Source organism: Syngnathus scovelli, chromosome 5, assembly GCF_024217435.2.
Source record: "Syngnathus scovelli strain Florida chromosome 5, RoL_Ssco_1.2, whole genome shotgun sequence".
Taxonomy (NCBI): domain Eukaryota; kingdom Metazoa; phylum Chordata; class Actinopteri; order Syngnathiformes; family Syngnathidae; genus Syngnathus; species Syngnathus scovelli.
The window spans coordinates 14010570-14032380 of NC_090851.1; the positions used below are offsets into that span (position 1 = coordinate 14010570).

At 41.2% G+C, this 21811-nt stretch overlaps 1 protein-coding gene across 2 annotated transcripts in view; it reads right to left on the minus strand.

Moving 5' to 3' along the window:
• neurl1aa (neuralized E3 ubiquitin protein ligase 1Aa) overlaps positions 1 to 20672 on the minus strand; it is a 36404-nt gene extending 15732 nt beyond the window's left edge. For both annotated transcript variants that reach the window (XM_049720773.1, XM_049720774.1), the window contains exons 1-3: positions 20425 to 20672; positions 10099 to 10349; positions 9371 to 9692 (exon numbers count right to left, since the gene is read on the minus strand). In XM_049720773.1, the coding sequence (XP_049576730.1) occupies positions 9371 to 9692; positions 10099 to 10349; positions 20425 to 20458 (607 nt within the window). In that variant the 5' untranslated portion in view covers positions 20459 to 20672. The remainder of the gene's footprint in view (positions 1 to 9370; positions 9693 to 10098; positions 10350 to 20424) is intronic.
• Positions 20673 to 21811: the final 1139 nt, after the last annotated feature.

The following is a 21811-nucleotide window of genomic DNA, read 5'->3' on the forward strand; positions in this document are numbered from 1 at the left end:
TTAGTTTACATTTGTTATTTTTAAAATGTAAGCTATTTGTATCATAGATTTAATAAATGGTTGCATACTATTATACTTCTCTTCATATTTCTTTTATTTGTTCAGCTGTGCTCTGTTGAGCAGAAAGTGGAACATGGTGTCGTGTTTAAACAGAACATGTTTTGTGTAAAATACTGATATATATCGTAAATCGCCATTCGTCCTAAATATACCGGGATATCAGTTTTGGTCAATATAGCCCAGCCCTGATCTGTCTAAATTCTAACTATACATTATTAAACTATAATACTGCATGCTGTATTTTTGTGGACCCTCTTAAACTGTATTTCCTTGGATTAATCTGTGTGTTACGTTTGTTCTTTTGTGGCTTCACCAGCTGCTGGCCATCAATGGTGGTGCACGTGCGCTTTTAGCACAATCCCCACACACAATCCCTTTGCCCTATTGGCCCGTGGCCCCTTTAAAAACAGCCAATCACGGAGTTCCACTTGGTATTCAAGCCAAAATCGTGCAACTTGTCAATACCATGACAGTGTGTGTGTATGTGTACGTTCCGTAACACGTGATCCAATGTACGTTCTGTAACACGTGATCCAAGAGAGGATGGATTTGCGGTGCAAACGGTACGCTCACCTGATTCATCACTATGGACCGAACGAAACTGGATTATTGATCAATAAATTTTTTTTCAAAAAAACTTTTATCAGAATAGGAATTACAACCCATTTGGCTTGTGATTCTCCTGTCTCCCCGGACGGCGCCTTTTTGATTGTAAGAATAAACCACCTGGCAGGCTAATCCATTCTAAGCACGACACATTGACAATACAAAGGCCGAGGTTGCTGGAGGAGAAATGCAGCATGTCTATTTTGGCTCAAACAGACATTGGCTCACACAGTAAATGTTTTTGATTAGGGAATGGCAAGCTAATGCCGTACATGGTTAAGTGCGGGGAGGGACGTTGGCTTAGTAGATCTGTTCGCCAGGGTAGATGAAAGATGCCAAGAGTGTGAGCCACTGTTGAAGCTGGGATTTACTCAGACACGCGCGCACGCACACAGGCGCACATGCTCAATGGGTTTATCTTTATCCAAAGTCTCATGGGAGGGTATTATCTGATGTCAGCAAAGGTGAAGACAGAGATGGAGAAAATAAAATGAAACAGGTGATATTCAGAGATTTAAAAAAAAGAGAGGTCAGGTTATACAACAATAGAGAGCAAATAAAGAGGAAATGGCCCAAATGGGCAAAATAAATCAGAATGTTTTGGGCCCTCAGAAGTATATATTTGGAAAGGCAGCACAAATACATGTTAAAGAAAGTAAGATTTAGTCCCTTTAACCAGCTAGGCATTAAGGTCACGTACAATGACCCACTAATGCATGAGAGAAGGTGAATCAAAATGACAGAGGAGGAGGGGTTGTCAAATAGAGGGATGTAGTCAGAGGGGAATTTGTCCTAGATGCTTTGCGATGTTCTTTTATTCTTGGCAAAGGACAAGTGCACATTCCCTCATCAGGCCACAAAGCTTTAAACCGTATTTTGAACATCAGGCTTCTAACACGTGGCCGTAACAAAGAGGGAAAAATGCTATGTCCCTTTTGTCATCATCGGAATTCAGCATGGTCATTATTTCTTGTCGATGCAATGCCAGGACCTTAGAGATAATAACCTCAGTCATGAGCCCAACCTTTTATTTTGTATGCAAGCACAAGACACAAACAAGCAAGAGCTAATGTTTTTTTTCAGGTTGAGTGCAACTATTAGTCCTGACATTTAAATAATTATCGATACCAAGAACCGTTAACTGATAATGTCATTATATGTTGTAACTAGAATAAAAAAACATGCTTTGAATCATTCTTTAACATTGACTCCAATCCAACACTTCTTAGAGGAACAACTTGTCATTACTGACATTTTGGCATCTAACAGCATGAATTAACAGCCACACATTTCACTTAAATGTAGCATGTACAACGTAACAAGGCATTTCAATTAGTTGGGATCAGTCTATAGATTAGGTGAGGAGATGCCATAAGAAATAGACAAAAAAAAAAACCAGGGCCGCTACAGATTCCCGATTTTGCCAAAGAACTTTCCTTTTCTATGCAAGCAAGTTGACCCAGAAGTACTTGGAGGAGAGGTTGTTCGAAGGTTATTCCAGACAAAGCCTTTACAAAAGGAAAGCCAATATACCCATATTCCTTAACAGCGACGATATTAAAATCCACCAATGAAGATTACCATAGTTTTGCGCCACAGACCTCTACTAATACTAGTAGTCATCTAATGAGTGTTCATTATCCATTCGTGTCATGACTCGAATTGCAAATTGTCTTCACTTTTAAAAATATCTTTTTTTTTAAACTATTTGGCCAGTTTTTACTCGTCTGCTTTGAAAACGAGTTATTTGTCAGTTTATTTTGTAGCTTATACTGTGTATAATATGAGGTGCTGATACATTTATTTGGGTTGACAGTCATAATGACCCTCCAAAAGAAACTGACTACAATGCGGCCCGCGAAAAAAAATGAGTTTGACACCCCTGTATTTCATACTGTCTGCAATTTTAGGGGCAAACTGTGACCACTTGGGGGCAGTCTGGAGCCCTGTTATGTATTTGTTACTTGGGCTCATGTACGAGTTATACGAAATCTGAGAGCAAAACGATATCCCAAAGGATTTTAATTTAGCCTTTATATATTTGGGATTATGTATAGTTTGTCAAAGGAAAGCACAATAATTAAAATTACTTCTAATTCTAATTGCAGTGCCGACTTGACAGCAAGCAGGCATTGCAAATGGCCTTCTCAAGTGTCTAAATAACTGGATAAATAAAAGTTAAATAAACACAATAAATGATTTGAGTTATATAATTATTTAAAGGATTCAGGTAAGGATTTGCCCGGCAGTATCAATAAATGCATGGCAAAAAAACAAAAGCCTATTTACCCAAATCAAGTGTGGTAAGAAAGCCATTAATTTATATTTTGCCATCTGAGAATGAAACAAAGAAACAGCCGCATTTTTTAATGCCAGACAAAACAAGAGATGAAAGCAAAGAGAAAAGGTCTCAGATGTGAACGTACTTCAGATGTTAATGCCTAAGGGCTTATCGGGAGATGGGGAGGGTTTATGGAAGGTTGTGCACAGAAAAGGGGTGCACAGAACCTAAGAAAATGAATTAGTATGCTCACAAAGACAATGAAATGCACCATCAAATCTTTCTATGCAAGCCATCAGTGGTGTTTCACAACCACACGGAACTGACCCCCATTTGTAGAGTGATGTCAGTCAGTCCACAATGAAACATGAGACCATTCTTTTATGGCAGGCCTGCATATGACCCACATGTAAAATAGCAACAGGGACTTCTGTTGCGCTAAAGAATAATACAGTATGTGCTTGGAAGTAATGCTGAGAAGTTTGTTTCTCTTCCATAGATGCACTCCACTGATTTCTGTCAGACAAAACCTTGGCATCATTTACAGAAATTATAAAGCAGAAGGGTAACTAGTGATATAAACCCTTACAAGCTCCTCTTTAAAGATTGTTACCCTCCTGACAGTGAGGTGATTCATCTCAATGCGGTCACCCTAATAAACATTTAACTGTACCTCTTATGGAGACTACATGACTGAATGAAACATTTTAATTATAGGCTCCCTTTAGACTGCCTACATAGATCCCACCACTACTCTAGCTAGAATTGTGTCAATCAACTCTGCGGACAGTTGCAACCGAATATGTTATCTTGATGGCACTAGTAGTCTATTTTTAAACAGTAGCGGGATGAAAACAGTTGCTTTCTAAGGAAAAGAATATAGTACTTGGCACACATACAGTGGAGGGGATATAAAGAGGGTTCAAATGCCAGGTTTTAGCAAACATAAAAAATGAGAGCAAGATAATTCGTGCGCTACATTTCTCCAGGGAGACAATACCCTTTGGCATAGCGCACCTCAATCACAACAGCTGCGTCAGCTCAGTTGTCTCATTAAGGCTCAGATGACTAAAGAAAAGTAAAACTGATATAGACTGTCTGAAAATAAGGTGTTTTATTTAAAGTTTAAATGACTTTTAAAGATGACTGTGGTAAATGTTATGAGTTATACATGTACCGTATTTTCCGCACTATAAGCCGCACCGGATTATAAAGGGCACCTTCAATGAATGGCCCATTTTAAAATTTTCTTCATATACAGTGAAGGACAAAATTACTAGCCCGCCTTTGAAAATGTCATTATTTTTTTAATATTCCCTGACTGCTACTTACTAGAACAATGAGATTTTAGCATAGCATTTATGAGCATATCAGATTTATTAGGAAACCTTCATTACACATAATTTTGCTCAGAAGCAGAACATTACATACAAAACCAAAAAATACCATGGTCAAAATTATTAGCCCTTTGGGAGTAATGGTTGATCTGTTGAGTTATATTCCAAACTGACGCCCATCATCATGAAGTGCTTTGAGCGGCTGATCATGGAGCACATCAAGTCCGTTCTCCCCCCCACCATTGACCCTTTCCAGTTTGCGTACCGTGCCAAGCGGTCCTCTGAGGATGCCATCTGCTCTGCCCTCCACTCGGCCCTCACCCACCTGGAGAGAAAGGACTCATATGTGAGGTTGCTGTTTGTGGACTTCAGCTCTGCCTTCAACACCATTGTGCCGCAGCGACTCATCTGCAAACTCGACGAGCTGGGCCTCAGTACCTCCCTCTGCAACTGGCTCCTGGACTTCCTCTGTCAGAGGCCTCAGGTGGTGCGTGTTGGCGACAAAATCTCCGCCAGCATCACGCTGAGCACGGGGGCCCCCCAGGGCTGCGTGCTCAGTCCATTGCCCTTCACCCTGCTGACGCATGACTGCACTGCGACCTACAGCGACAACCGCATAGTGAAGTTTGCTGACGACACGACTCTGGTGGGTCTCATCACGAAGGGCGACGAGACTCGGTACAGGTTGACCTTCTGACCACGTGGTGCAGGGACAACAACCCCCTGCTGAACGTCAATAAGACCAAGGAAATCATTGTTGACTTCCGGAAGGGTCACACAACACACCTGCCGCTGATCATCGACGGTGCTGTGGTGGAGAGGGTGAGCTGCACCAAGCTCCTGGGGGTGCACATCAGTGAGGACCTCTCCTGGTCCGCAAACACCTCGTCACTGGCAAAGAAAGCTCAGTGCCGCCTGTACTTTCTGCGGAAGCTCAGGCGTGCATGTGCACCTCAGGCAGTCCTGTCTACATTCTACCGTGGCACCATTGAGAGCGTCCTCACCAGTTGCATCGCTGTCTGGGGTGGTAACTGCACTGAACAGAACTTGAAGGCCCTGCAGCGCATAGTGAATACGGCTGGTAAGATTATTGGTGTTTCGCTCCCCTCCCTGAAGGACATTTACACCTCCCATCTCGCCCGCAAGGCAACCTCGATTGCCAGAAATGTGAGTCACCCGGCTCACTCTTTGTTTGACCTTCTGCCCTCTGGGAAGAGGTACAGGAGCCTGCGCTCCCGCACCACCAGACTCGCCAACAGCTTCTTTCTCCAGGCTGTTAGGGCCCTGAACTCGCTACCCCCTTCTGCGTAGCGTGCGGCACTGTTGCGCTATTTTCGGGAATGTCTGCTGTACTTGCTCCTTTTTTTCTGCTCCTCTTATTTATTTATTTATTGTTGTGTTATTTATTCATTATTTATTCAGCACGCTTTTGTTATACTTGTTTACTTGTTTGTCTGTTGTGAGCCATGTCTTGTCACCGTGGGATGGGGGGAAACAAAATTTCGGTTTCTTTGTGTGTCTTTGTCATGTGGAGAAATTGACAATAAAGCTGACTTTGACTTTGACTTTGAAAACACTGGTTGACTTTGAAAACACTGGTCTAACAAGTTGTTAAAACTTTGCCAAGCTCTCAATGATTGACCTGAAATCAAATCTAGAGGTTGCTTTTAATATTACGCTTGGCTGAAGTTTACCTGTGGTTCACATTAGTCTGCTATCATGGTGAAAGGAAAATAAATTAGTCTTGACTTAAGAAAAAGAATTGTTGATGCTCACAAGGAAGGAGAAGGTTATACAAGCATATCAAAGCAATTCAAAGTCTCAAGAACTGCTGTCAGAAGCATTATAGAGAAGTTCAAGGAAATTCACACAGTACAGAACAAAGACAGAGGCAGAATGCGAAAGATTTCAAAATCTTTGGAAAGAAAGGTAGTCAGAGATGTATCAAAAGATCCACGAACAACTGCCAAGACACTAGTTAATGACTTGGGGAAGTCTGGAATAGATGTCTCAAGGAAGACAGTCACAAGAGCCCTGCACAGAAATGGTCTGCGAGGGTGCAGACCAAGAAGAACTCCACTCCTTCAAAAGAGACACCTTTAAGCGAGATTGCAGTATGCTCGGGACAACATGGAGAAAGGCCATCAATATTGGAAGCGTCTTCTGTGGTCAGATGAGACTAAACTGGATCTGTTTGGTCACCGAGATGTGGCCTTTGTTTGGAGGAAGAAGGGAGAAGCATACAACCCTAAGAACACTGTCCCGACTGTGAAACACGGAGGTGGGAGCATTATGCTTTGGGGGTGCTTCAGTGCAGCTGGCACTGGGAATCTTGTCAGGATAGAAGGAATCATGAGGAAAGAAGATCATGAGAAGATTTTGAGGGAAAACCTTAAACAGTCTGCTTCGAAGCTGGGTTTTGGTCGTCGTTTTGTGCTTATTAAAGTTTTTTTAAAGCTTTAATAACATACCTTAACATTTCTTTCCAAACACTGCCTGTGATGCGGCAGTAATACCGCAGCAACACGGAAGTAACACAGCAAAGTCACTGAGACGCGGCGGTAACACAGCAGCAATACAGCAGCAAGACGGTAGCACAGCACTAACAGGGCTGGTTAAAAAAAACATACCAGTAAAAGTAAAAAAAACGCCGTCTTCATCTTCCTTCTGTGCACTGGAACCATCGAAGTCTTCCTCCTTAGTGTCCGATTGGAATAGCGTTAGATATCCTTCGCCTCACACTTTCTGTCTCTCTTTCGTCGTCGGTTTTATGCATTTCTTCGAGTGTGAAGAGGGTCTGTTCATGCTAATCTTATTCATGCACGAAGCTCTAAATTACATTAAACTAGCGAGCGACACGTATAGCTTAAAAGCGGCATCATATGCATTTCTTTTGTCCCCCATAATGACGGTTTGTGTATAAAAGCTTCCTGTCTTTGTGTGAATGAGGGCGTGTGCGTGATGCGCAAGACGATCAAAACACAAACTGGCACGTCTTCTTCGGCGCATTATCTCTTCATCTGTCTCGCTCTTGCTTCCTGCTAGACCGACCCCTGGAGACCGGAGGCCGTAAAATCCATAAGTACGCTCCAGAGTAGACACAACATAATGTCAGCAACATCGACTGCCTTTGGGTTAAAAGCGGCATCATATGCATTTCTTTTGTCCCCTATGATGACGGTTTGTGTATAAAGGCTTCCTTTCAGTAATGTCCGTCTTGATCGCGTTGTGCGTGATGCGCGAAATGTAAACACAAACTAGTACGTCTTCTTCGGCGCATTATCTCTTCTTCGCCTGTCTCGATCTTGCTCTTCTAGCAGGAAGCAAGAGCGCGCCCTGGAGGCCGGAGGCCGTAAAAATCCATAAGTACGCCGCGCCGCCGTTTAAGGTTCAAAGTAACCTTCTGAATAAAATGCATTAAAAGTTCACATTCATTACAACTTGTTTTTGGTGAGCAAAATGTCAGAAGAATTGAATTTAAATGCTGATTGATTGGGTTTTAATACAATGCAGATGGTCCAAATAGTGCCACTGCTTTGTGTAATCTCTGAGTGACATGGCAGAGTAAGAGAAAGAGTTTAGAGCACCGGTGTCAAACTCAAGGCCCGGGAGCCAGATACGGCCTGCCACATCATTCTATGTTGCCCGCGAAGGCAAATTGTGCATCAAATTCGTGTGTCATTACTAGAATTACAAATTGTCGTCACTTTTGATATCTTTTTTTAAAAATATTTGACCAGTTTTTACTCGTCTGATTTGAAAAAAATCACGAAAAAAATCTTATATAAGCTGCACCTGACTATAAACCGCAGGGTCCAAAAATTTGGAAAAAAGTTGCGGCTTATAGTCCGGAAATTACGGTAATGTTCTGCTTCCGAGCAAAATTATGTGTAATAAAGGTTTCCTAATAAATCTGATATGCTCATAAATGCTGTGCTAAAAGTTCATTGCTCTAGTAAGTAGCAGTCAGGAAATTTTCAAAGGGGGGCTAATGATTTTGTCCTGTATAAGGCGCACCGGATTATAAGGCTTCAATGAATGGCCCATTTTAAAACTTTGCCCTTATATAAGCTATATACATTTGGCCCGCGGGCCGGACTTTGGACACGCCTGCTGTAGTGGCTCAATACTGGTCCATATATAAGGCGCACCTGATTATAAGGTGCACTGTCGACTTTTGAGAAAATTAGAGGTTTTTAGGTGCGCCTTATAGTGCGGAAAATACGGTACGGTAGGTGTATTATTATTACTTAAACTCGTTTGTGCATTTTTATGTTACATTTCTATTTCATGTTAAATTTCTTCTAGCAGAAAATAGCAAAGTATTTTCTGGAGCATTGTGCACCTGTGGTTTGAAAATAGATTTCTCAAAGTCGACAATTAATTGTTTCAAATTTCCACGGCAAATGTTAAGCTGAGTTTGAAAGCAGCTCACTTTATCACCATCAAGTGCGTGTTTAGTGTTTCGACTGGATGTGGTGGCACTCTATGAAATGATCAACACTGTTTTGGGGCTTTTTGATCCTTCTGCTGTGAATCTGTGGAATTGGAAAATATTTAATGGGTTTTGTTTGTTGATTTAGTTCATTTTCTTCCAAATTATTAATTTAACAATCATGGCATTTTTCTAATAATAAAGTGGTAGTCAACTTTTCTTTAAAATGATATGTTCTATGCAGCCTGACTATTCCCAACATGGCATTCTGATTAATATTGCATCTGTGGAATATGAATTAAGCAGCAAAAAAACAATCATTTTTCTCTATCTTGGGAGGGGGCTAAGGCAATCACGGCTCCCCTGTTATTACTTTGGTAATGTGACATTCACAAGCAGTGCTGTGATTGGTTGTTACCCTGAACCCTGAGCAACTGTTTTAGAAGAAAAAAAAAAGCATAATAAAAAAGGCATTTCAGGGATCTGTTTAACTGTTCCACAGCTTGACTACATAAAGACAAAAAGTATGATTCAGAACTTAAAGTTTTAGATGAATTTCGAGACCTAGCATGACAACAGTGAACATTTGGAATGTTAAAATAAAAAAACAGACTAAAAGGAAAAACTGTAGCTAGGTTTGTATTAACTTACCTAGTAGCTGCACTCCGCGGGTCAGACCATAAACATCAATTAGAGCCCAGAGGGGCTCTGTGGTTCTGACTCCGGTGAAAAACAGCATGGGGGTGGACTCGTTTATGCGGTAGAAAACACGGCCCTTCTTGTCAACCCACAAGGCGATAACATTGCCTTCGTTGGCAAACTCTTCAGGTAGAGCCTTTGCCCAGAAGCCACTCTGAGACACCAAGTCTGGGCAGGCGTATTTTGGCAAGTTGTCCGGGTTGATCCTGCACGGATCTTTGGACGTAAACCCCAGACGCAGAGCTCCACTCCAACAACATTGTTTCTTAGTGATCTGAAGACAGAAAAAAAGTATGTTTAAATCACTGGCAAGTGGACCAAAATGTTAACCAACAGATTCATCAGTACAAAAATAAAACAAGACAAATTGAACAAATTCAGATGATGAAAAAAACAGATCTGAGACAATGTCTAAATAATCTTGGTTCGATTTGTCTTAGAGAGCTGAGAGGTCGGAGTTCATTTGGAATTTTAACTATTATTTTGTCCTCTGGTGCATACTGCATCACATTTATGATCCAAGTTCACGCATCTTTTGCATGATTAAAATTTAAAGTTTGCCTTATTTTTTCTTGATACACTTTATCAAGCATGGTAAATACATTTTCTTTTGAAAATCAAAACATCTTAATATGAGTACATAAGTATATGAAATATGAGTATTGAATGAATTGGACTACCTTGAGACGGACCTGCTCATACAAGGCTATGGGCCTGTTGCTGAAGGTGATGGCATTGCAGAAACTTCCTTGCCTCTTGACTATCTTTTGGGCAAGGTCCATGACAATTTGGGAACCTTTAGCATTAGGGTGAAAGAGAAGGGGGCTGGCTGGAAGGGGACCCCCAACACTACCACACTGGATAGGCAAACATCTCTTGGGTTTGTGGTGACAGCGGTGGGATGTGGATAGGAAGGGCCCACTGAGGGAGTCTGGAGGAAAAGACAAAACACTCAAATCAATATATATTATTTACATCACATGTGTAATCACAACCAAAAAAGCATTGTTAAGGCACTTCTCGTATGGACACATCATAGCATGTGACCAGCATAGTAAATCAAGATAGAAATAAGTAAATTAGTATGCTGTGAACTTAATCCTTTAATTTTATATTGTGTTGGTACATAACTATTTGCTAACTACACTAATTTCACAGACAACCAAATTTGCACATTGAGCGGTTTTGTTTACCAAAAGGCTTTGCAAGTCTCCCGAGCGTTCACATTTTAAGATCTACGCCACCCATTGCTATTGCCGCTCTGTCGTCCATAAAGTTCTTGCGTTGGAGAAATTAGTGCAGTATTTTTGACTTGTATGATTTCTGGGGACACTAATTATGCTTAATGTCATTTTGGGCATTTTTAAAACACACTTGTGCTTCTGTGCTAAACAAAAATTGTTTTTGTAGTAAGTCCTTATGGCAAAGGGAAAAAGACTGAGGAAGAAAAGGGACAATATTTATTGCTCCGTCCTTTCACTGGGAATAGATTATAAAAATGAGGAAACTGGGACACTGGTTAGAAAATTACAAATGTTAAAATATAAGGGTAAAACAAAATAACCAAAGGTACAGTTGGTGTTTATCATGCAAAGATCATCATTGGACTTCAACAGATCCTACATTGATGTAGGTGTTAAGTATCAAACCGCTGAAAGTGGTAGTGACAGATGTCAAATGTAGCCCTATGACCATCAAACGGTTTGGCACTCTTATCACTTTCTTTGATACTAAAGGAATACAAAATGGGAGGAAATATTTAGAAAGGACGCTTGAATTATTTCATCCTGCACGGGTATCCACTAAAAACATTGATGCGGCCTTTTGTTTTGGCACAGCCACAGGAAAGCAATTGAATTTGGGGCACATGGTCCAAAGCAAATTGAGCTGAATGCATTACCGAGTTCTAAAGAGGCGCAGCTGCTGTGTGTGAATTCATGTTCCTTAGCAACCCCTTGTATCTGCGCCGCTGTCTTGTGCCGCGTTCTACAGCAATCAGGATCCAGTCAAAACATGTCTTTTGTTTTACATGACACAAACAAGACCCTTTTTGACATCTTCAAATAAAAAGTAACAGCTTTGTGATGTTATTGTGCTATTTTACAGGCAAGCTTTATCTATACATTACATTCCAGTCACACTTGCATTATGAATTGTAGGTATGGCATTCTTGAATACCGTATTTACCGGACTATAAGGCACACCTAAAAACCTCAAATTTTCTCATAAGCCGACAGTGCACCTTATATATGGACCAAATTCCGGCCCACGGGCCAAATGCGGCCCGCATCTAAACTTAAACTGGCCCGAAGCATTGTCTCATAAAATCAATCATAAGTGGCCCGCTGAAGACTATGAATCATGAATCAAAAAGACTATGGATCATTATTTTGTGATTATAAAGTAATTTGTTGCGTCTGAAGTTGAAATAAAAAAGATAAAATGGAGAATGATTTGATTTGGATTAAAAATCTGACATGATGCAACCTAGCGTCACGGTCGGGTGGAGCATGGAGCAGGACGACCAAGTGCAGCTTGGACCAGGGTTTATTGGCGGAACTCAAAATACAGACTCGGTAAACTGACATGACTTAGCAAAACAAACTGACTTCCCAACCAAAACATTCTTGACACCGACAGGAACCAAAAGGACATGAAGACGACACGACAGCAACCAAAACCAAAACCAAAACCAATGATCCGACAGGGAGTGAGGGGCAGACAGGACTTTTATACACGACAGGTAACGAGAGGCAGGTGGGAACAATCACACTGATCATGGGCACACAGGAGGGGAGGGACGAGCACACAGACAGAAACCAAGACAACAGACACATAGTGGAGCAGTTGGGGACGAGACGTGACAGAACCCCCCCCACAAGGGACGTCTCCCGACGTCCCAAAAAAAAACTAGGGGAACCAAACCGCACCGCACTCGGGCGGCGACTTGGGGAACCGAACCGGACTCGGGTGGCGACTTGGGGAACCGAACCGCACCGCACTCGGGCGGCGACTTGGGGAACCGAACCGCACCCGGGCGGCGACTTCGGGGACAGAACCGCACTCGGGCGGCGATTTCGGGGACAGAACCGCACTCGGGCGGCGACTTCGAGGACAGAACCGCACTTGGGTGGCGACTTCAGGGACAGAACCGCGCTCGGGCGGCGACTTCAGGGAACAGAACCGCGCTCGGGCGGCGACCTAGGGGACAGAACCGCACTCCGGCGGCGACCTAGGGGACAGAACCGCACTCGGGCGGCGACTTCGGGGAACAGAATCGCGCTCGGGCGGCGACCTAGGGGACAGAACCGCACTCTGGCGGTGACTTGGGGGAAAAAGAAAAACTAGGGGAACCGAACCGCACTCGGGCGGCGACTTGGAAGTCTGTGCCGCGATCGGCGGCAACTCAGGAAGTCCGTACGGCAATTGGCGGCGACTCCGGAGTCTGTACCGCGATCGGCGGCCACTCACAAAGTCCGTACCGTGATCGGCGGTATTCGGAAGAGTGAGACAGGCGAAGAAGATATAATGCGCCGAAGAAGACGTGCTAGTTTGTGTTTACAACATTTCGCGCATCACACAGAACGCGATCAAGACGGACATTACTGATAGGAAGCTTTTATACACAAACCGTCATTATGGGGGACAAAAGAAATGCATATGATGCCGCTTTTAAGCTTAAGGCAGTCGATGTTGATGACATTGTGTTGCGGCACCATTTTCTTTATTTCGTGGTCCCGTCTACTCTGGAGCTTTACGTGTCGCTCGCTAGTTTAATGTAATTTAGCGCTTCGTGCATGAATAAGATTAGCATGAACAGACCCTCATCATGGAAAATGCTAGAAGAAATGGATAAAAGCGACGACGAAAGATCCTGAGAAAGTGTGTGGCAAAGGATATCTAACGCTATTCCAATCGGAAATTGAGGAAGACTTCGATGGTTTCAGTGCACAGGAGGAAGATGAAGACGATGAAGCTCTTTTTTTTACTTTAACCAGCCCTGTTACTGCTCTGCTACCGTGTTGCTGCTGTGTTACCGCCGCGTCTCAGTGACTTTTACCGGTATGTTTTATTTAATCAAACCCTATTAGTGCTGTGTTACTTCCGTGTTGCTGCGGTATTACTGCCGTGTCACAGGCAGTGTTTGGAAAGAAATGTTAAGGTATGTTATTAAAACTTTAAAAAAGCTTTCTGTGTCCAGTATTTCTTTGTTAACTCGCGTGCACTTTCGTGTTGCTGCGGTACTACTGCTGCGTCACAAGCAATGTTTAGAAAAACATGTTAAGCATGTTATTCAAACTTCAAAAAGGCTTTCTGTGTATTCTCTTTCTTTGTAAAAAAAAACCCGTGTGCACGTGCAGCTTATAGTCCGATGCGGCGTATGTAAGAAAAAAACTAAAATATCCCCAAATTTTAGCTGGTGTGGCTTATAGTCTGGCGCGGCTTATACACCGGAAATTACGGTAAATCATATCTTACTAACAGAAGGCAATGTGTTATGGTCAACTGTGTCTTAACAAGAGTGCATTGCGAGAGTTCCACAGGGCTCTATACTTGGACCGGTTCTTTTTTCTTTGTACATCAATGATCTTTCAAATGCATGCAAAAACAACCGTATGCAAATGTATGCTGATGATGCCGTGTTATTTACGCCAGCTAAAAAACATTCCAAAGGCTGGTCACCTCCTCACAGCTGCATTGGCCCAAGTTCAAAGATGGCTTTCAGATTCCTGCCTACTTCTGAATGCCAAAAAGACAGTGTGCATGATATTTTCCAAACAACTAATCAAATACTCAAGCTCATGTCTTTCTTGAAAACATGTACAAGAATTCAAGGAGCTCGGTGTTACTCTTGATTTTACACTTTCATTTAAAAATCATATTAACATTTAAAAAACAATTAACTTTAATCTACACATTTTTAACCAAATCAGGCCTTCTATGACCATAGAGTCTTTAGATTTTTTGCATGCAATGGTGTTGTCACATACAGAATACTGCTTTGCCAACTGGTCACTCACCAGACATACCACTCTAAAAAGTATAGACTTATCATATAAAAGGGTCTTAAAATATTTGCTAGAAAACCAGTTTTATAGCATCAATGTCATATTCTGCAAATATATAATCTTTTAAATCAATGTCATATTCTGCAAATATACAATCTTTTAAACACAATCCAAGTATTTTAAATTTGCCGTGAAGTGTATACAAAATACTTCAGGGATTACCACTTCCACCTTTAAACTCAAGTCTACAGTTGGCACAGCTACTCATTCAGTGGTCAAAGGAGATCGTGTGGTACCCTACAGGCGCACTGTTTTCGGTCAGTCTTTTCAGAGGAAGTCATATTGGAAAAGCATACCACTCTCCATAAAAGAATGTCCAACTTACTCCTTGAAAAAGCAGCTAAAGATCCGGCTTGAATTCAGAATAAAACAACACGGTTGGATGATGAGGCCAGGCGAGTAGGTCTTAAGATCAACACACAAAAAACAAAAACAATGAGGATTGACGCAAGCAACCAAGGAATAATCCAGATCAATGGAAAAGACATTGAAGAGGTAGAGCAGTTCACATACTTGGGAGTTACAGTTTGTAAAGAGGGAGGCGGAATGAAGGACCTGAAGAACCGACTATCAAAACCAAGCCGTGCATTCATCAGACTCAAGATCTGTTGCTCCAGCAGCATCACAAAGAGAACAAAACTAAGTCGTGTTCCATAAAAGATGCCTACGCAGAATACTCTGTATACATTGGCAAGATCACGTCACAACTGAAAACCTGCTAGAAAGAGTTGAGATGAAGCCACTGAGTGAAGAAGTGAAGCTACTAGATGGAAAATGATTGGACACGTACTAAGGCAGATCACGACGACTGCAATATAGCAATGACCTGGGTACCAGAAGGGAAAAGAAGAAAAAGAAGGCCAAAAACCACCAGGAGACGTACTGTGGAGAAAAAAAGAAAAGAGGCAGGATGGACATCAGGGGCTGTTGTGAGGACTGCAGCAGCTCACTGGGAGAAGTGGAAGTGTTCTGTGAAAGCCTTATGTGCCATAAGGCACAAAGTGGATGGGTATCTAACCAGCATTGCACTCCCGAGATATGGTCTGAATGTTTATATTGTCCTCTGTGTCTCATTACTCTACCTGCCCATGTTTCGTATTACTGTTATTGTTTCATCTGTGGATGAACTATTGGCTAGCTTTTACTAACTGCTTATTTTTACTAATCATTTGTAAACTCTTTTACAGTAATGTTATATTTCAATGTTGTTGGCACCTCAACATTGTGCCCATGGACTACAGTTGAAAACTATAGCTACAGTGTTAGCTATATTATAGCTAATACTGACCTATTTACAGAAATGTTCATTGAGGTGCACTGTCCCTGTCAAAATAAATCGATGGATGGATGGATGGATGGATGGATGGATGGATGGATGGATGGATGGATGGATGGGGATTGGGTGGGGTGGGGTGGGTAGGTAGGTAGGTAGGTAGGTAGGTAGGTAGGTAGGTAGGTAGGTAGATAGATAGATAGATAGATAGATAGATAGATAGATAGATAGATAGATAGATAGATAGATAGATAGATAGATAGATAGATAGATAGATAGATAGATAGATAGATAGATAGATAGATAGATAGATAGATAGATAGATCGATCGATCGATCCCAGGGCATCTGCAAATTTGTTTCCAAATAAGATTTTAGACTCAGTAAATGCACATCCAACTCTGTGCAAAGGTGGTGTAACCCGATTTTGGTGTTTTGCTCAAGGGGCTGGCAGACAGATCCCACATATGTGTGGTAGATGTCATCTGATTTTATTTATAAATATGACAACAGCGTGGGACAATCCCGCTGAAGCATTGTAGAATCCAACAAATTATTATAAACTCAAAATGTTAAAAGCATCTGACCGTGAGTCACACATAGGGGCACAATCAGGTGTGCCCATCTTATAGTATATGTAGATATATACATCATCCGCAAGGGAGATCTTGAAGTTTATACTTTATTTACACTCTACACACCACTTTAATCTTTCAGAACCCGGCAAGTCACACTTTAATCTCTCGGACCTCAGTGAGTCAATTGCTGCTTCCGCAACATTAAACAATGGTGTGCTTCCACTGTTCTGATTTTAACGGGAATGAGGGAATGGTGGTGAGTCGGCTCTTTCCATCCCACAATAGCGCACAAAGGCGCAAATGCTGTGTTATGCTCAATTCTAATCTAGCAAAATAAACCAAAAGAAAGAAAATCGACCCAAGCACACAGTTAGACTGCACTTTGCGCTAGACTTATTCTCAGCACTAAAATAGGGCCCAAGATGTTACCACAGAGCCACCAAATGACAAAAAACAATGTTTAATCTTCATTTGTATTGACTTGTAAAGTTGTGCAACAAAAATACATCCTGTTAGCATTTTGTTCATAATCATGCAATCATCAGTATAGCGCATGGATGGATGCAAACTACTGACTAGATAAATTTGTGCTCGTACAAGTACTTTATGTGCTTAGGTGCCCTACTTTGTAATCATCCTACTATAGAAGGATTTAAATAATTTGACACCATGATGATGTCCCAGGCAAAGGTGTGTCAGTAGAGTCTTAGTTGTCACCAAGTCATGCTATAATTTTCTTGCCGTTTCAGGATTCTCATCACTACTTGGATCATACAAAAGTAATCACCTAATAGTAAATGCTCTGTACCAAAAAATGCAACACAATGATGACTCATTTGCAGTCGAGTTCATCAGACTGATGGAGGTTTAATGATAGTTTGTGGTGTGCATTGACTGAATGCAAGCAATTAGTGGCTGTGTGCGCTGCAATAAATGTCCCAAGTTTCAGAATGTGCGCTGCGATAAATGTATCCTGAGTTTCAGAATGAAAGATAACTTTGCACAAATGTCTAACAAACAAAAGAGTAACATGCAAGTGTCTGTGCTAATTTTGAGTGTGCACCCATCTATATCTGTGTCCTGTGAGGTCATCCTCCTTTACACATCAATAAAGTTGACATGCTGCCAAAAGCCAGAAGTCGCATTTGGATGACAGTGACACGAGCTCTCCACAGTGCCATCCGACCTTGAAACATATGTTTCTGTCACACCCCGGCAACTGTTGCATGCTGAATAAAGTTCTGTATTCTTCGCTCTAGCTCTTATACAGATGCAAGGAATTGGAGTAAAAGCATTCAGCAGTAATAACCTGAGGCACATAGCCAATGTCTTTTACTAGGGCTGTTAATCAAAATGTAATATGATCTTTAAAACAAAGTATAATAGAAAAAACAAACGATTAGTTTGACCAAGTTTGTATGCAGTGTTGTGAAAGTCCCCAGCCTGAATGCATCTGTTTTGTTTGCAACAAGTGCATAAGTGTTATTCAGTGTGCTCTAAGCTGTTTAATAAAACTATAGGAGTTTACTGTTAAACTAAACCCATAACAAAAACAATTACATACGTTGTAATTTGATTAGAACACATATTTTAAAAAGACCTCTGCCAATGCTAGCAGTGAATGGGATATCCTATTGACGTGCTAGAAGATAAATTATCACGTTCCAGGAAGGATGTTCCTTCAAATGACGAATATTCACACACAAACACTGTCTTAACATAAGGATATATTATATACCAATAGTCACATGTATTTATTCTTCCCAATCTGTGAAAAACGAGTTATTGAAGTTGAATGACATTTTTATTCTGTGCTTTTTTTTTTCTTCACTTTAATGTGCCACACGACCTGAGAGGCCAAGGTGAATGCAGCAGGAACAAGAGGTATATTTTTTGCAACAATTTAAAAAAATTATTATTTTACTTTTTACTAATCTATTTTCTGTGCGATTGGCTGGCAACCAGTTCAGGGTGTCCCCTTCCTACTGCCCGATCACTGTTGGGATAGGCTCCAGCACGTCTGAGACCCCCGTGAGGACAAGCGGTACAGAGGATGGATGGATGGATGGATGGATGGATGGATGGATGGATGGATGGATGGATGGATGGATGGATGGATGGATGGATGGATGTTTTTATTTTTTTTTCACAAGAATCGTGACGTCATCAAAAGTGTTAGGACCCCGATCGAATCTGAACACTCGAGTAGATGTGGTACCTACACTGGACTTGGGCACCCCAGATGTAGGACAATGTCATTACTGTCTGTGAGCACAGTTAAAAAGAAGCAGGCGTGGTGTAGAATGGGGAACAACTAAGTTGGTATACTTGGTGAGTGTGTTGACATGTTTACAGCTGTTGAACTATCAACCGAGATGGCATTTAGCAGCCAAAGAAATAATGTCAGCAGCTTGACGAGCGATAGTCAAACTTGTCGAAGATGCCCTTTGTAGCACCAAATAAGATACGGGTCAGGACTGAACTATCTATTTTGGGTTCATATATTTATATTTTACTCTAAAGCAGTGAGTACATCACCAGTAATGAAGCTCACCGCAAATCATTGCTATGAAACATAAATCTAATAAATAATTGTTTCTCAATTGTTATAACATACAGAAAAATAAATATGTATAACGAGTTTTGAAATGTAAAGGAAATTTGTTTAATTACTGGTAACAAAAAAATGTCTTTCATGTGTCCCCCAGACAGTTTTCACACCTTTACTGTATAGATGACTACAAATCCCATGTAAACAACTTAGAAGGAACTTTATATTCTGCTCTGAAACAAACTGGGAAACAGTTTACACTATAATGAAGTAACTCAGTACTCAGATCCCAAGACAGAGGATTTCACTCAGGTGCTTGACCTTGATCCCCGTAAGGAGCTAGCGAGAGCCTCCTTGGTCTTCGTCTGTCCTTTAACTAATTGGCTTAATGTTGGGGCTTTAATTAGAATGATCAGGTGGTGGAAATGTATACAAGTTGCAAGAGGTTTCATCTAGGTTCAATAAAATGGAGCTGTTTATTGTTGCAATTAGTTAGCATATTTACTATACAGTGTGTTGCCTTTATTGATAGGTTTAGGGTGAACTAATAAGGGGGAGGTGAAACAAAATACCAAATAAAGTAATACAAGAGATTACGGTATCTCTTGTATTACTTTATTTTGTATTTTGTTTGTCAATACAGTAATTGACCCAGTATTTAGTAAAGCCCCTATCCTACTGAGGGGCAAAAGAAATAAAATAAAAATAATTCGACTATTGTTCAAATTACTGTAAAACAATTAACAAATAATTACTGCAAAATATCAACATTATAGTTGACTAGACAATTTGAAATGTTGGTACAGATTTAAACATGGAGGTTGACATGAGTTTTCACTGGCAACAAAATAAGGATGTGGTGGGGCTAGATCTGACCCCCGCAGCTTTAGTTTGTCACCTGTAAACACATACGCATGTTCAAAAAGAAAGAAGAACAATATATCAGTTAATACCATTTTAATGTCTCTAATGATTATTACAAATTATAAATCTTGTTTTCGACGACAAACTTGCCGACAATGGCCAAGTGGCTACGGGAAGTGATCGCCTTTGGAATAAAAAAAAAAAAAAAAGAAGACGCTGAGCTACATAACATGATGTAAAAAAATTTTTAAAAATCTAGTTCTGCCTTTACGCCCACCGACTGTTTTGAAGCAGGGCCAGTTCAGTTTATAGTCATAATGTGGTAAGGATGGATGTTGGATGTTCCCGGATAACGTCATATACTGCACAACAATTCCTAATATTGACGTCCCAAAGCACTACCGTCCTTTGTTTATTAATGAGAGGGAAACCACAAGTCATTATAAGGAAAGGGGAAACACCACAACTTCCCCGTGGGCCTCACAAGACAAACACTTCATACAGTTGAAATCACCTTAAATATAACCATTAATAGTAGACGTAAATCTATACTGAGGGATCCCATTTATAGCATTAGTGTCAGCGCGCTACCTGACAACACCCCTGTAATACCGCTTCAAATACAGAACTAACGCGCTATCATGAATCCGGAATTGAAGGGTGATTCCTTACCGTACAAAGCATTTCGCGTTATCTGACCACCCATTTCTGTATGCCTCAGAGCCGCTTATCGCCGCCGTGAATTACGCTGATGCTTTCGTCGCAAGGCCGGGCGCTCGTGACATGCTTCCATCCAAAGGTAGCCTATCGCCTCCTCCCTCACTCGAGCAGAGACCCGCACCTCCTCCTTCTTCTTTTGAGCGTCGCTACACGTCCATGACGACAACTCCCCCTCATTCAACGAGACCTCTCCCCGCCACGAGTCGCATCTGTCACACGTATTTACATAAAAGGTGGAGACTCGCTTTTAACACTGTCACTGCCGCAACCGTGACGCTTCGCACGGCACGCTCACTGGGACGTCAAGTAATTATGATGTGACAAATGCTTCGTCCCAAGCGTTATTATTGCCTTTATTTCGCCTCATGAAGTTTATCTTCATTATGTACAGGTCCACTATCATCAGGGGCGTCATCATAGAAGTGTGAGGAGTGACAAATTTGTAAACAACAATGGTCATCCTCTCACTTTCAGCTGTTGCTCCCCTAGCCAAATAATTCAGCGGCCTATGCAAGGCATCGCTGTTAGAAGAGAAAAAAAATCAGAAAACTAAAAGCGCATGAAATAGAAAGGACGCGAAAATATTTTGGACCATTTATTTCATCATCAATTACATATTCAGTTAAATTATGTTTAATCCTATGATGTCAGCTTCTCAAACATGAATATAACTTCATTATTGTCATGACGGGTGGGATTGGGGACCCAAATGCAGAGAAGCACAGAAGCGGTGCTATGGTTTGAATAAAAAAGAAAATATATTTAATTTAAATGAAACCAACAAATTAGTCAAAGTCTGCTTTATTGTCAATGTCTTCACATGCCAAGACACAAAGAAATCAAAATTACGTTCCCACTATCCCGCGGTGACAGGACATGGTACACAATATACTACATACAAGTAAACAACACAAAAAAATAAAAACCAGAAGGCACAAACAATGAATACATAAGAGTGATGAATAAATAATAAATAAACAAATAACACAATAAATAAGAGGAGCAAAAATGGAGCTAAGATAATAAGCGAAGCAAACTACGGCCCGCGGGCCATATCCGGCCCGTGGGGCCGTTTAATCAGGCCCAACAAACCTGAATAATTTGTATTATTAAACATTATTTATTTGTCATTTTCCCTGCTATGACTGCGTTTCCCCAGTAGATCGCCGAGTTACTAGGCGCTTACTGGTCATAGGGAAAAACAAGGACTGAAAAAGTTTGAACAAAAGGTGCTCCAAAAGGGAGCATTCTTAACCAAGTTCAAACAAAAAGGTTTCTTGAGGTAAGCAAGGCATGGCAAGGCATGGCAAGGCAAGGCAAGGCAAGGCAAGGCAAGGCA